This window comes from Poecilia latipinna, unplaced genomic scaffold, assembly GCF_001443285.1.
Source record: "Poecilia latipinna isolate Pla-1442-1.1 unplaced genomic scaffold, P_latipinna-1.0 Scaffold586, whole genome shotgun sequence".
NCBI lineage: Eukaryota > Metazoa > Chordata > Actinopteri > Cyprinodontiformes > Poeciliidae > Poecilia > Poecilia latipinna.
This window is the reverse complement of record NW_015113202.1, coordinates 19,918-34,612: the sequence shown is the minus strand read 5'-3', so window position 1 is coordinate 34,612 and position 14,695 is coordinate 19,918. Positions and strand designations below refer to the sequence as shown.

The following is a 14,695-nucleotide window of genomic DNA, read 5'->3' as shown; positions in this document are numbered from 1 at the left end:
ATAAATCTCTTCATACTTTGGATTCTCTTTTTTAAGGTTTCCATGAAACATACAGCTAATTTACCAAAGAAACTATAGAACTCAAATGTGTTTTTCTCTTGTTTTATTTAAATTTACATGTAAAGATAGACTTCAGAGAGTTTAGCCTATGCACTCTGGTTTGACTGCCTCAGTTTTGTGTTTTTTTAAACATTTGAAAAATCTTTATTCTGTTGTTTTTCCTCAACTTTTTTGTCCTCACAATGCAAGGATGTTCACAGAACAAATCCTTAATATTCATCACTTTTGTTTGGTTGAACAGTGAGTAACTTCTAACTTGTGTGTGTTGAGATTGTTGCAATGTGGCTTCTGAATTTGTCATTTTGGCCTTGATTGTATATTTATTATTGTACAATATGTTACAGATTGAAGCTATTAGAAAATGTTGAAACTCAGTGTGATTGTGTTTTTGTTGAAATGTGAGTAATAAAATTACAAAAATTAAGCATTTTGTTCTCGTTCAAGGTGCTTTCACTGAAAGCGCATTTCAGGGTTTTACGTCAATGCAGATAAATCAATTTCAACATTGTAGTCCTGTAGAAAACTTAAATACAAAGATTAAAAATATAACAAACGTATACATAACCACTGCTTAATTTTCAGAACGTTCTCTTTCTCTTTAAACAAGAGTGTTCTCCTGAAAGACCAAAACATTGAAATAGTAGCCATGGTCAAGAGGAAACACTCTGGTCTAAGGATTTATTTACATTACCAAACTTCAAAAACATATTTTTAAATTTTTAAATACCACTAATTTCATCCTAGAAGTGTGTGACATCAGGAACCTGGCATCATTTCCCTCCATTTTCGTGTTCATCTCAGATCTATTAGGCTGACTTCTTAACAATCACACTCAGGCTTACTGTATTTATTCAAACATTCAAAAGATAATCAAAGAAACAAAAGAGAAAATTAAGTTGATGGTTAACATCAGTCCTGCAACTTCTGCCCCTTTACAAATAAATAAAATAAACAAACTATAGAGAAAAGGTCCCCAATAAAGTGTTGACATAAATGGCTCTCCATACTGAACAGCTAAAATACACATTAACAGTTAAAAACATATACAAAAAACATGACAGTTTCACATGAAACCCTGTATATAATTAAATGTGTCTAAAATATGATAAAATATAGTACTTGTAGGGAAAACGCAGCAAATCACGGCAACCAAAAAAAGGGGCTGAGCTGTTACTGTTGCTATGGTAACTACCGACTGGCAGCAACCTTAACCATACAAGTCAGGAGAAAATAACTGACTAAACAAAGTGGAGTTGAGGAATAAATAAACCAATTTTGACAAATAAAATAAAACCCTGCTACAATCACAAAAGGTGAAAGAACTTTGAAAAAGACTTAACTTTGAGACAAGTTTAAAAATAATTTAAATATTAAGCACTAAAGTTGTACCTTAAAGAGTGAGGTGGTGCAACAGGCCCCATTAAAATAAGAGACATGACAACAAATCGTTTTGTTTACTTTTACTTACTTTTTTTTATTGTTACACAGTATTTTACTGGTATCGTGGTTTTCCTTTTGCTACATGTACAGATGATGCATCCATCTTTACCTCCAAGTAAACAAAAATAAATAAATACAAAACAAACATTTTCTGAATGTAGTGGCTCTCCAGAGAGAAGCTTAACAATATTCATTTTTTGTTTTTACCTGGAAACAGTTTCCATTTTTTGGCAACTTTGAATGTTAAAAATCATAAGGACAGACAGTCCTGGTGATGTACATAAAAATTAAAATGAAGCCAGAAAATTGGGACTTATGGCTTCATTTCAACACAACGTCTGCCAGCCAATCACGTTCAAAGTGGAAATAAAAAAACATTAGGATAAGTTTCTATCATGAAACCAGTAAACCAGTAGAAGATAAACTGTTTCTGCTGGTCGGACGAGAATGGACATACATTTCTCAGAATATTGCAGTGTGTGCGATTACCAGCAGAGGGCGCCATATTGAATTAGAGTAGGTCAGTAACGGCATTTTTTCCTCCAAATGCTAAACTTGATAAAGTGCTGCATACAATAGTTTAATTTCCCCCAGAATCAAAAATACAAATACACTAAAGTAGGTCAAATCCATGACTGGAGACAAATCTAAACTTTTAATATGAGTGTTTTAAATCAATGGTTTATTATTAGTGTTTATCAGTTAGCTGTCTTTTTATTTCAAACATAACATTAACATTTCAGCTCAAACAGCTTCCCCAGACTTTAAAGGGCATATGTCATCATATTTTTTTATATACATTAATGTATTTTAAACAAATCCATTGTTTTTATAGCAAAGTAGCATTTAAATGTACTCTTAAAGAGCAAATTCTTCATGTCTGTCATGTCAAATGAACAATGGCTGGGCACAAATCATGAACTGTTTTATTGAAGGGAAACTTTTTAAAGGGAGTATTCTTGGTGCCTTCTGAGCAATACGTTATGTTGGAGGGAGAAATAAAAAAATATGCAGAAAATATGGCTGAACTCTGTAAAAAAAAAAAAAAAAATCAAATACAATCTTGGCTTTAAGGGAAGGAACAACCACAACATGGAGGAAGACGGCAGAGAGACTGTGTCTATTTGTGAGCATAAAGATTAACATATCATGTTTTTGCTTTTGTTTGCTGCAAAACATCTGCTGATATCCACAGTATGAGTTAAATCAATTACACTCAGGATGGACTCACCACACGCACTTTTAAACCTCTCTGTGGGGTGCTGGTTTGTTTGGTTTTCAGGTTCCCACACTCAACATTTCTCAACCTCTGAAGATAAATCACCATTAATAAATATTCACTTTATGAACTCAAATTCAAGTGGAAGACGTTGCTATCGCTATTTATGTCTTGATGAATGGGTTTAGCTCCCGAAGTGTAATTTACACGGTTTTTTTCTCTCTTTTTTTCCATTTCTGAATTTCAGTCATAAAATGTAAACGAACATATTTGAATTTTATCAAAATGATGACATATGCCCTTTAAATTCGACACTGGGCAGCAGAGTGTGAGAATCAAACTCTGTTTGTGCTTTACAGAGTTTGAATCCCTCAAGAAGAAAAAAAAAAAGTCAAACATATAATCTCATATTTTCTAAAGGTAAGCAGGATCACTCACTTGATGCACAAACCAACTTCAGTATTAAATGCTGTCTTTCCATGTCACCAGGAAACACAAACACTTTCCAAATCAGTGCACTAACTTGGTCAACCATGCATCAGTACCTATGACTCATCCTTCCGTTCATCGACATGCAGTAAAACAGTAGCTCATACAAAAAAAATCTGATTTTAACAAAAGATAAACAATAAATTAAATCAAATCTGTGTGTTTCGTAAACAAATATGCTAACGTCTATTTACAAAAAGTGTACAATGAAAAGAGCTGCCTTTGTGACTTCACAAAACCCATGTTGGTGGACAGAGTTAATTCAACAGATGTTGAGTTGTTGTAGTGCTGCACAAAAAAAGAAAACTCGTGTTTCATGCCGTTACGTTAATTCTGAAAAGACATGATGAGAGCGGCTCTGTACAGATAAAGATTCAACAAGCCTCCAGACAACGATACTCTACTCTGCTATTGCTCAAACATGTTGAGAAACATGCTAAAGTTCATACTGTACGCTGTGTTTCCACTATGAAAACCAGTGAAAATATACATTAATAACATTTACCTTGCTAGAATTCAGTATTTAAGTTTGGATGTGAACTTTATGCCATTTGGAGTATTAAATTAGTTTGCAAATTCACAGCTCTATCAGAATAAAAACGTATTGTTAGTACTTCACATTTTGTCTTGGCTATGCACAATCAACAAAGGAAATATCTTATTAAGGCGGCACTGATGATAATAAAATAGGACTTCATGAAACTGCAGCTTCTTGCAACCCTGAATAAAACTGTATTCACACGAAGGTGGAAAATCTTGATTTTTGACTTGTTGATTCACGACAATTCTCAGCCCAGATGGAAAATCTTTTAAACACCGGAACTGCAGGACATCGTTCTCAAAAATTAAAGCAATCTGAAAAAACAAAACAATTACATTAAAGTGATTTGATGTGTATAAAATGGCAACAGACCCCAGCCACTGTGCAAAAGAAAGATAGTTTCTAGTGTGAATACAGTCTTAAAGATCCTGTTTAAGTGGGAGTGAAGACAGCAAAAGTTTTGTTTGTGCTCTGGGATTATTGTATTAAGTTGAATGCAACAGCAGTACTGTGAACGGCAGCCTCAGCAAGTAAGCCATTCGCTCTGTTTGCAGCTTTTTCAAAGAGTCTGGCGGTCAGGACAGAAGGGGTCCTTGCAAGTGGAAGAGGAGGCGCTTTCAGGAAGAATGAGGAGGAGGAAGAAAGGTTAAAGATGGGAGTGAGCAGCAGAGATGATGTGAGAGGAAGAGGAACATAGACGTAACCTAGGGCTGCTCCTCTTTCTTCTTCAGTGATATACGTTTCTTCCTGGCAGCAAGCATTTCATAGAACGGATCCACACTGACCGCAGATCTATAAAACAACAACAAAAAATAAGTCAGAAACAAATCTCCATCTTAGCACATGAAAATGTGGATGAGATTGAATTTTCTCAGCTGTAATTCAGATATTCTGTGAGAGAAAAACAAGAAATGTTTGTACACTTTCAAGCACTTTTCAAGAATTTTCAAGAATTTCTCCTGGATCACACTTTAGAGATTAAATAAACTAAAGAAGACAGTTTCAATTCACTATTATATGATACTATTTATTACTGTTGGTATGTTGTATTCTACATTTTACAACAGGGGCAATATAAACTAAAATATAACAAAATGTTATACTTTGAAATGTTTCTCTCACACAAGGAAGGAAACCAAAAAGGCTTGACCCAAGTTTAAAAGACCAAGTTTAGAAATGTAAACTTCTAGGTACAAAATAAAGCTCTAAAAAATGTTTTCCAAATAGAAATAATTTTGGTAATTTAAATGACATAAAATAAGAAAAGTTTAGTCTGATTTATCTTCATAACAGTGAGAAAAAAATGTCTGTGTATTAATATATCTGGGTTCAACTGTAAAAAATGTTTTCTAAATTTAAGCTTTCAATCAAGTGTTAGATTCCACTTCATTACAAAAACGTATAAAGCACTTTCCAAACCTTGAAAACAACCAGCTGAAATTCAAGCATTTTCAACACTAAATTGTAAAGATAAGAAAATTCTTTTAATAATAAGGAAATAAAATCACATTGAAATACATGGACATTCACAAAGCACTGCATCTGTCATCTTTTTCTTACTTGATGCTGTGGATCCACTCGTCCTTCTCCTCCGGTGTGGGTGCAGAGATGCGGTACACCATGTGGTTTCCTTCCACCACCCTCCCATCAGCCTCCGTCTTACACGCCTTGATGAGCTGCCCGCGGTTGTTGGGGATGTACAGCTCAAAGCAGTTCTGTTTAAAAAAAAAAAAAGAAAGAAAGAAAGACGTTACGACATCCATTCCACTGGGGAAATTACAAAAACAATCTAACAAGATATTTCAGTGAGAAAACGAAGGCAACTCACAGGCTTTCTTGGGTCCTCTACTTCACGGATGCTAAGATTTTCCAAGGGAATAATACCTCGTGGTTCCTTATCCTGTTGGGGAAAATTCATTTAGCATAATTTTCAGTCACAAAGCATGTGCTGCAGATGCATAACTGGAGCTTTTACAGAGAAATGTCGTGCAGTGATGATCGGTTTCTCATTGGCGATACATTTCTATTCCACTTATCCTTGATAATAACACTGACAAATTAATCCGTCTTTTTCAGAAGTACAAGAAAGCCTCATTATGCTACATGATATCATGATGGGTATGAGTTTGAAGAAATTTCTCCATCATGCCTGCTGCTAGCATGTGCTTGTTCTAAATGAAAATGAACACTTTCTTCTTTGATTTCCAATTTTGACTTCGACTGATTCACTTCCTGCTAAAGAGCCCCCTGGTGGTTGAAGAAAAACCCACAGAAAAGCCACACCAGGCCATAAGCCGCGTGGTTCAAAGCGAGGGGAAAAAGTGGCGGCTTATAGTCCGAAAAGTACGGTAATTATTTTATCCTGCAGTGATGGCTGACATTGGTGACAAACACTGACACTTACTGTGGTGTATTCAAAGTAATAAAGACAGTTGTCTGTGAGGATGAACCATCGGCGTTTCCAAGTTTTCACTCTTCCTCCTGCAAGATCAAAAATAAATCAGGTATTTAAAGAAAGCAGGGAGTTTATTTTTAAATAAGCACTACTCTACAGTATCTACGTTCTACCTACTAATTAAACTTCAAATTTCTTGTTTCTATGTTTTATTAAACACTGTTTCAGTACATACCTCCTGAGAAAACAAGCAGCAGCAGTAGAGCATGGAAATGGCAGGAAAGAAGCAGAGACACAGAGAAAAAGAGGAATTAGAGGGAGACAAAAGGAAACAGGGAAGGAGACCGTATTAGTGACACGGACCAGAGGCCCCCGTCATGCGAAAGGACAAAATCCAGACTGAGAGAGTGAGTCTGTGCTTCACTATCACATGCTATGGCAATGTTTTAATACCACAGCGGCGTTTGGAGGCCAGGAGGCAACAAACCTCAGAGACAGGAAGACAGACTCAACGTAGCACAAAGCCTTAGAGGTGATTAGAGAACAGTACAGAGCATGTTTTCTTCAGATCTCTGTAACACGAACCGCAACCATCAGTAACGGATTAACACAGGATCGGCGTTAAAGGTCTAGACAAAACGTGTTTATTACATTTTCTGCATAAAATCATTTTTAGATAAAGTTTTAGAAAATGGCTACAAAACAATATATACAACCATACATCCTTGAAAAGTGAAAGTGGAACCTCCTGCGCAACCAACAAGAATGCAGCAACTAAACACTTGTCTTTTCCAGCAGCCATTGTACACAGGTAAAACAAGCTGACCAACGTGCTGGAGCTCAGCTTGGGTTGCTAGGTAACGGGACTAGTCTCAGCTCAGGTTGCTAGGTAACGGGGCAGTGCCAGTTGATTCTGATTTAACAATAGGAAGGTTTCTGAAACAGATAATTTTCCAGACACCAATAAACATTAACTTATTGCCAAAAGCCGTGTGGGTGTTTTTCTTTTAAGTGATTGGGCTGTTTTTTTTATTTTTAGAAGCAGTTAAGACCCAAATGGAAGTATAAAAATGCTTAAAATATGAATTTTGCACATAAGAACCTCTTTAAAGGCAAGGTAAAGCAGGAACGGCCTCACTGGGAAAACTCTCACCAAGTTTAAGCAGCCAGCCCTCTCTGTCTGGGTTGAAGAACGTGTGTGTCAGGTCGTTGCCATCGTCCTCCGGGATCTTGAATGGTTCATTTTTAATGCTTTCATACAGATTCTGAAACACAACAAACCAGGAAAGATGAGATCGCCGTACAACCACTCCTAAACTACCAACACAACCGATCAGGCTGATCGTACTCTGAGCAGCTCCTCCGGCAAGTCTCCCCCGTCGTTGATCCCGCGGTTCATCGAGATGAAACGGTCCAGTCCGGGTTTGTCTCTCACATTTGGGTTATGGAGGCTCGTGTTCAGCATAATTATGGCAAACGAAAGCACGTAACATGTGTCTGTGAACAGTAGAGAAAACAATAACTGACAGGAAATGAGTAGGAAGGAATCCATCAATACTTCATTGCAACCTCCAAGGAGCACTTAACTTCACATCAAACCGCGTCCACAGTTTACTCCTTCCCATCAAAAATCACTTACAGAAACATTTTATTAAGGACAGGCAGAGAATCTAAATCAAACTGTTGAATGCTTCGTTCTGAATATTTTAAAACTTATACTGAATTATTACTTTCAACTACAATTTAGAATCACATTAATGGTTCCTAAAGAGGTAGAAAAAGACTGTCCAATAACTAAACAGCTAATGCCAGCATGCTATAGTCCTTGAGTTACTTTATAAAGTGCAAAATGGCAAAAGAAATAATATTCAGAGCAATAAGTGCATTTACATTAAAAGTGCTACTGAATTCAAACAAGTCAATATTTTAAATACTTTTCCACTGTCTGCTAAAAAAATCGTATGCCTTACACTGAGTTTCTTATTTTATCTGACACCAACTTTAAGTTTATCTCAATACTCGTAAGTGAAGTAAAATTAATTCCTTGATTCTTATATCAGACTGGTAAAACATTGTGACTGGTAAATATCTGGATAATTTAATCAGGGTCCTCTCATCCTCCATATGTGCGTCTACAAATGCATATCAGAACAATAAAACAGCATCGGCGACATCAAATTAAATACATTTATTTAATCTGCAATCGTGAATAACTTCTTAACTTCTGATTCAAACTAACACAATAGGATCATGTTATGCATTTTGGTTTTAAATCTGAGTGAAAACACCAACTATGGTGCTTTTACTCAAGTTTATCTTTCTGTAAAAATATGGTCCAGACTAATGCCTCATCTCTCTACAAACTAAAAATGCAAACAATGAATGTAGCCCAGTCTGCACCTTTAAAGATAATCTCATTACCCTGAAAGTCAAACCAAGTCAAGTCATTTGATCGCTGCTTGATTAGATTAGAACTTGAGCAGCATTTACACTCGACTGAAGGCAAAGCACCAAGATACCCTGTGAAACATGGAGAATCTACTTAAAACCAAAGTCATGCATCTTTAACATGAAGGATTGATTTTCTACCACAGAGTGGAAGGCTACAGACAGTCTGCAACTCCACGGTAGACATTTTTTGTAAAAGCTGCTGACAGACGATCATGAAAAGTAACTTCTCACAGTTGACCTTCTAAATAATTACTTGTTTCCATATTGGGTACAGAAAATTAAGTTTCTAGTATTAGAAATCCATCAAACTTCAACACCAGCAGATATAAGACTTAGGTTGATACTGAAATTAAAGGTGACCTACTATTCTTCCTTGAACAGTTTAGGATACATCTACGAGCTACAAAAGTTGTTCATGACCTTTTTTGCATAATGGGATTTTAGTCTGGTCAGTTATGAGCTCCTTCCAGAAGAGATGTTTTATGTTGTCTTGTCACTTTAAATCATAATAAGCTCCTGCTGGCCACGCCCCCAAACTCAATGTTTACACTCAGATGTGAAAATGACTGCAAACAGATGCAGTCATTTTCACATGACTGCATCTGTGAAAATGATGCAGTCATCATTTTCCAGTCTTCCGTACTTCATTGAAAAGCAAAAGTGGAGCCTCCTGCAGCACAACCATCAAGAATGCAGCAAGTTGTTTCTGGAATGTAATTCAACAACTAAACACTAAAAACCAGCTGACCAAACATGCTGGACCTCAGCTTGGGTTGCTAGGTAACGGTGCAGTGTCCATATATTGGGAGACTTTTGAAACAGCTCCTTTTCCAGGCACAAAAAACAAAACAAAACACTAATTTATTGCCAAAAACTGGCTGGGTGTTTTTTTTTTTTAAACGCTAGGCTGTTCTTAGAAACAGTAGAAATCCTAATGGTCCTGTTTTATTTATTTATAATTTTTGTGTGACTTTTGTAATTTTCCTGTCACTTTGCTGCTGGTACATCTGAATTTCCCCACTGAGGGAAAATAAAGGTTATTTCTATTCAATTCTATTCATGCAACTCAAAGAAAACACCTGCATGACTGTATCAACATGTATTTAAACTGCAGAGCCTGCCAAACTACTTTTGCTTTACACAAAGGAAGACTGAAAGAATGTACCTCATCTCATAACAATTCAAGGAAGCAATGAAAACACAAACTGCTCTTATTGAAAGGCCCTGGGTATAAATACAAAGGCCTCTGTGGGTTAACATATTAGCAAATCATTACTGGTAAGAGAGATAGAGTATGAGGGCAGCATATGTGGAAAAACACTTTCACTTTGTTTTAACAAGATTTTACGGAAATAGTCCAAAAACGACACTCGGGACAGATTTCACAGCCAAAAATGGTTGTGTTCTTTATAACCTGTGCTTTGGAAGACACCAGGGTTGCAGTGGCAGTATCTCTGAGCAAAGGCCTCCATCATTCTGTCAATCTTCTGCGCTTCGCCTGGCAAACGGAAACTCCACAGGAACTGTCTGCAGAAAACAGGACAGGGTTTAGATCCAGCCTAAAAGATCAGGTTCTGCAATCAAAGCAGGTCCTGTTCTGTCCTGTTCCCCCAACCTAACCAGAGACAAACATGGGATTTTCCATTACTGAGCATTTCTGCTCCCTGAATAATGGCTGCATATAACTTGTGTTTCAGTAGAAGGCGAAGAAGAGGATGAAGTTTACCTGAGGGCCTGCACCAGGTTAAGGTCGGTGAACTCATGGAGGTCAACAAAAGCTTGAAGCACTTTTATGTTGAAGTCGTCTCTGCAAAAAGAAGTCATTTATATTTACAAATTGTCGGGACAACAAAACAGGAAAAATGTGAGGTTTTTTACACGTCATGCACCTTTCTCCCAGGTAATCCCCGATGGCGGTCTTGTTGAGGCCTTCTCCCTTGTACAAGAACTGTGCGATGTCCTCTGCTGTGTGTCTGAGCAGCTCGTTTTCCACCAGAAACAAAATCCCCTGCAGAAAGAGTCGGTGAGTAAAAACTGCATGTGACAAAAACAGCTGCAAAAGTCCAACAAGGCATTCACCTTTTTTGGGTCCATATTGAATTTCTTGCGTCCCATAGCCACGTGTCTACTTTTCTGTAGAGTTTTGCTGAAGAAAGCATAAAAATGGTAAGAATCAGAATATTTTACAGCATGAAAATGTGATGCTTTTCTTAAAACACTTTGCATACACCGTCAAACCACATGAATCCTAATTAGATGGTGGACTTTCTGTTTATTTAAACACAAAAATGTATCTACCTGCCCTCTGTACTGGTCTCCAGTCCCTCTACCTCTAAAATTGCCTCTCGTAATTCCTCCCTGAGCCTCTGGATCTCCTGCAAGAGGACACCCTTCCTCCTGCGGATGTCCTCCAGCTCGGAGCGCTCCTCTGGGCTCAGATCTACCGGGACTGCAGAGGAAGAGAAGAAGAATGATTGCATTGCAGCACATTTCACAAATAGTTAATGGGACTAAAATAATCTAGGTCAAAAGCAATCTATTCTGATGGCAAAAATACAGAAACGAGGTGCATTGTTAGGCAGTCTCCATTATCTTTCAGAATCAAGAATGGACAACATTTAAGGAAGGAATAAAATATTTATTTATTAATCTTGATTCTGATTAATAAATATTTATTTATTATCAAGATATAGTAACTGAGAATCAGAAAGAATCCAATAGCCATGCCAATAAAATTTCATTAAATTAATAACCCAGTCTCCTAATACAGCTCAAAGTGAATTAGTGATTAATCAGAACAGCTACCTCACTGCTTGAAAAAATAAACACAAATATCTCAAAATTGTCTGCAATACCAGGAAATTAGTTTTCTTAGTTTTTTAGTGTAAAGCATATAGATTTAAGTACAATGTTTGTTAATACCCTGGTGTCATTTACATTCTGTTTCTAAATAAAAGTGAGCACAGTTTAAAAGAAAATAAATCTGAATAATATTTTCTGCAACCAGAGTTAATGAACAAATAAGTCTTTGTTCACCTGCAGTAACAGACTTTCACTGAAATTGCTTTAATTTGTCTAGAACTTGATTTTCTCAGCTAGTGCAAAAGAAGGCAAGAGGATTTAGAGTATTCTTCTTCTTACCATTTATTTGACATTTTAAAGTCAGTTTATTTTTTCCCAAAAGTGGCTTTTCAGAACTGAGTACACGGCACTGAAACAATGCTAACTCAAACTCCTACCTTATCAAGTCAAACTAACATCTGATGCTGTGCAATTAATCACTTTTGTATTTTATTTTCAGATCAAACTGATCAGGAGAAACATTTACAACCGACTTGCTCTAAAATGTTTTAGAGAGCATTGAAAGGCCTGAAGTTATCCTGAGCCATCTGTAGCCATCTTGGTTTAGGCTACTGGAAGGCAAACTGATCAGTTTCCCTCACTTTGCTACTTTCTTCTTCTACTGCTCTCCAATTTGCATTATTTTGACTTTTTCTCTCCACAGAAGCTACATCTGGTCTAATGCAGCTTGGCTGTGAAACCTTCCTGGAGGAAGACATCAGCTGATTTAATGCTGCAGCATTCTCCTTTTCCTGTTACCTTTTTGCTTTTCATCAACACTGAAAGTACTTCAGCGTCAATTCTTCTGTATGTTTTTTGTGTCTCTGCTCTGGCTAATCAAGCGAAAACCAAACAGACAGTCACTTGTCCTGAGCCTGGTTCTGCTGAAGGTTTCTTCTTGTTAAAGGGAAGTTTTTCCTCTCCACTGTCGCTACATGTTCATCCAGAAGAAATGAACGCTGCAAGCCAATAACTCGATACAATCTGATTTGAATAATAACCTGAACTAAATGGACTGTTTGATAACTGGAATGAATGAATAATTGAAATGAAATTTATTATGTTTTAAATTTCTTTAAATTACAATTCATTGTGAATTGATGCTATAAGAATGAGTTTTAGTATGTTTTTTTGTAATGCATGTTAAATAAATGCAGTGTGTTTTGAAGTGTATCACATAAATCTCATACATGAAACATATTTTAATATTATCAAAATAATTATGATACCCACCCCAATAATCAAGTAGTATTAATATTGCTTAAAGAGTTGCATAAAAGTAAACATAAATAATCTTCATAAAGTTGACAAGACAATTCCGAATAACTAAGTTGGATGAAACTTTATTTTTATTATGCGTTTGTTTCTACATTTAGAGTGATGTATTTAATGTTGAGCATCCTAACGCACAATACAGTAAAAATAAATAAATAAAAAAGACACAGCTGAATCAAATCCTGCCTGAGAAGCAGCAGCAAACAAAAGCACCAACAAGTTGAGCTGGAAAAACAATTTACAAAATGTTTACAATGTTGTAAATTAATCAGTTTCGCCAAAAACAACAACAAAAGAATGCTAAAACTAGAATTATTGGTGCTCAAAGCAACAAATTCTTACAAGACGATTTATTTTAAACCACAAAACAATGAGCTGCCACGCCCACAGTCTCTCCTGCTAAAAAAATAAAAAGCTGTACATTAATTTAAACCAGCTGCAGTGTGCTTTCTAGGAAACGATTCCCTTTTAGGATAGACCAGTTATAACTCAAAAGGCTGGTGGCGATGCTAAACATCCACCGACATTAGCTGTAAAGTTCGCTCAGGGCAGCCATCGATACAATCAATATTTCATTAGCAAAGGTAGCATTACTGTTGCAATTTTATTCTGAATATGGACTGTAGTAAACGCGATGTCGGAGAAAGACAGTCATATTACAAATATGCTTCGGCATGAAGAGTTTCGTCAACCTGCGCGAATGATTAAATAAGCAACAAGCTACACCTGACTAGCCGCGGTTAGCCACCGGAACCACAGGCAAACAGCGACTTAAGAACACTTACTGTAGTCCAGGTCATCCATTTTTGGTGCTTTATTTTTAGGCATAAATAGCTCAGAGTCGACTGTCATTAAATGTCAGAAAATTGGGGATATATCGCGAAATATATCCTCAAAACTAGAGACAGAAAAAAACAGACAAACCCCCCCACCGGTGTCGAAATGTTGGGCCGTAGACAAAGAAGGAGGCGACACGGGTAAAGGCGTCTGAGTGTACACCAGTCTACTTCCGGTCAGTTCATTTTCAAAATAAAACCAGTTTATCTTTTTATATTGAGAAAGAGCGGAGGGTGAAGGCAGATATGCCGCATTATTGCTGCTTTTGGAAATTACATTACATTTAAACAAATAATAACCCATGAAGAGCTACATTATTTAATGTCGACTAACTTCACAGTTTAGCGAAAAAATAGGCTATTGTCAAATATCAAAAAGGCAAGAAAATGGACTCAAGCAAACAGGTGTGCATGAACGTCTCAATTTTTACGGTGGCCCTGCAAAGCACTACAACATTAACGAGGCATAATTACAAATTACGGAAGCACTACAACATTAACGAGGCATAATTACAAATTACGGAAGCACTACAACATTAACGAAAACACTACAACATTAACGAAGCACAATTACAAATTACGAAAGCACTACAACATTAACGAAATCACTACAACATTAACAAAACGGAAGAGGTACGTCCCAGTGGGAGATCTAAGAAATCACGGATTGGACTACAGCAAGTTTTCTTTTAAACCGGAAGTTTTTCTGGAGACCCTTTTTTATAGTGATGTCAGACAATGGCCGCCATAACTCGAAGAGGTGTATGTTTACTTCTGGTGTGATTTTGCCTCGGGAAACTTGACTGAAAAATTCACGGATACTCATTATCTTAAGGATATACTAAAAGGTAAGGTTAATAACAACAGCATTTAAGTGTTAGTCGTTATTACTCATTGTCAATCCACCATTCTCTAACTGTGTATATAATAAACAGCCTCCGATCGGAGAGTAAACCAGCTAGCAGCAGCTTTAGCCAAAGTTGGGAGAACATATACACCGCTGCCTGTCAGTGCTATATTAAGTTTCACTAAAATCACTGACATCTTCCAACACTGTTGTTTAGAAAAGCATTTTAAATATTGATTTAAGCGCTATCTGCCAAATAATTTACATATTCTGATGTGATTCATAATATCTCCTTTTGTTT

At 36.5% G+C, this 14,695-nt stretch overlaps 1 protein-coding gene across 2 annotated transcripts; it reads right to left on the bottom strand.

Annotated features, from left to right (window-relative positions):
• Positions 1 to 1,508: 1,508 nt before the first annotated feature.
• cyth2 (cytohesin 2) lies at positions 1,509 to 13,723 on the bottom strand. 2 transcript variants are annotated; one of them, XM_015042336.1, is made up of 13 exons: positions 13,497 to 13,723; positions 10,894 to 11,044; positions 10,675 to 10,741; positions 10,485 to 10,603; positions 10,322 to 10,402; positions 10,010 to 10,122; positions 7,493 to 7,641; positions 7,297 to 7,409; positions 6,154 to 6,232; positions 5,578 to 5,649; positions 5,310 to 5,464; positions 4,454 to 4,541; positions 1,509 to 4,063 (listed from the first exon to the last, which is right to left on the bottom strand). In XM_015042336.1, the coding sequence occupies exons 1-12, from the start codon at positions 13,561 to 13,563 to the stop codon at positions 4,454 to 4,456; spliced, it is 1,254 nt and encodes a 417-aa protein (XP_014897822.1). In that variant the 5' UTR covers positions 13,564 to 13,723; the 3' UTR covers positions 1,509 to 4,063. The 2 variants fall into 2 exon arrangements, with proteins under 2 accessions (XP_014897822.1, XP_014897823.1); XM_015042337.1 differs by having other exon boundaries at positions 1,509 to 4,541; positions 6,154 to 6,230; positions 7,298 to 7,409.
• Between the last annotated feature and the right edge of the window lie 972 nt (positions 13,724 to 14,695).

What these genes read in the sequence shown, in the direction of transcription:
- cyth2 (XM_015042336.1), bottom strand. Translation starts at nt 13,563, where the DNA reads ATGACAGTCGACTCTGAGCTATTTATGCCTAAAAATAAAGCACCAAAA. An exon ending in AATGGATGACCTGGACTACA is followed by an intron (nt 11,045 to 13,496) that starts GTAAGTGTTCTT and finishes CTTCCTCTGCAG; the next exon opens with TCCCGGTAGATCTGAGCCCA. An exon ending in GGGGATTACCTGGGAGAAAG is followed by an intron (nt 10,403 to 10,484) that starts GTGCATGACGTG and finishes TTCTTTTTGCAG; the next exon opens with AGACGACTTCAACATAAAAG.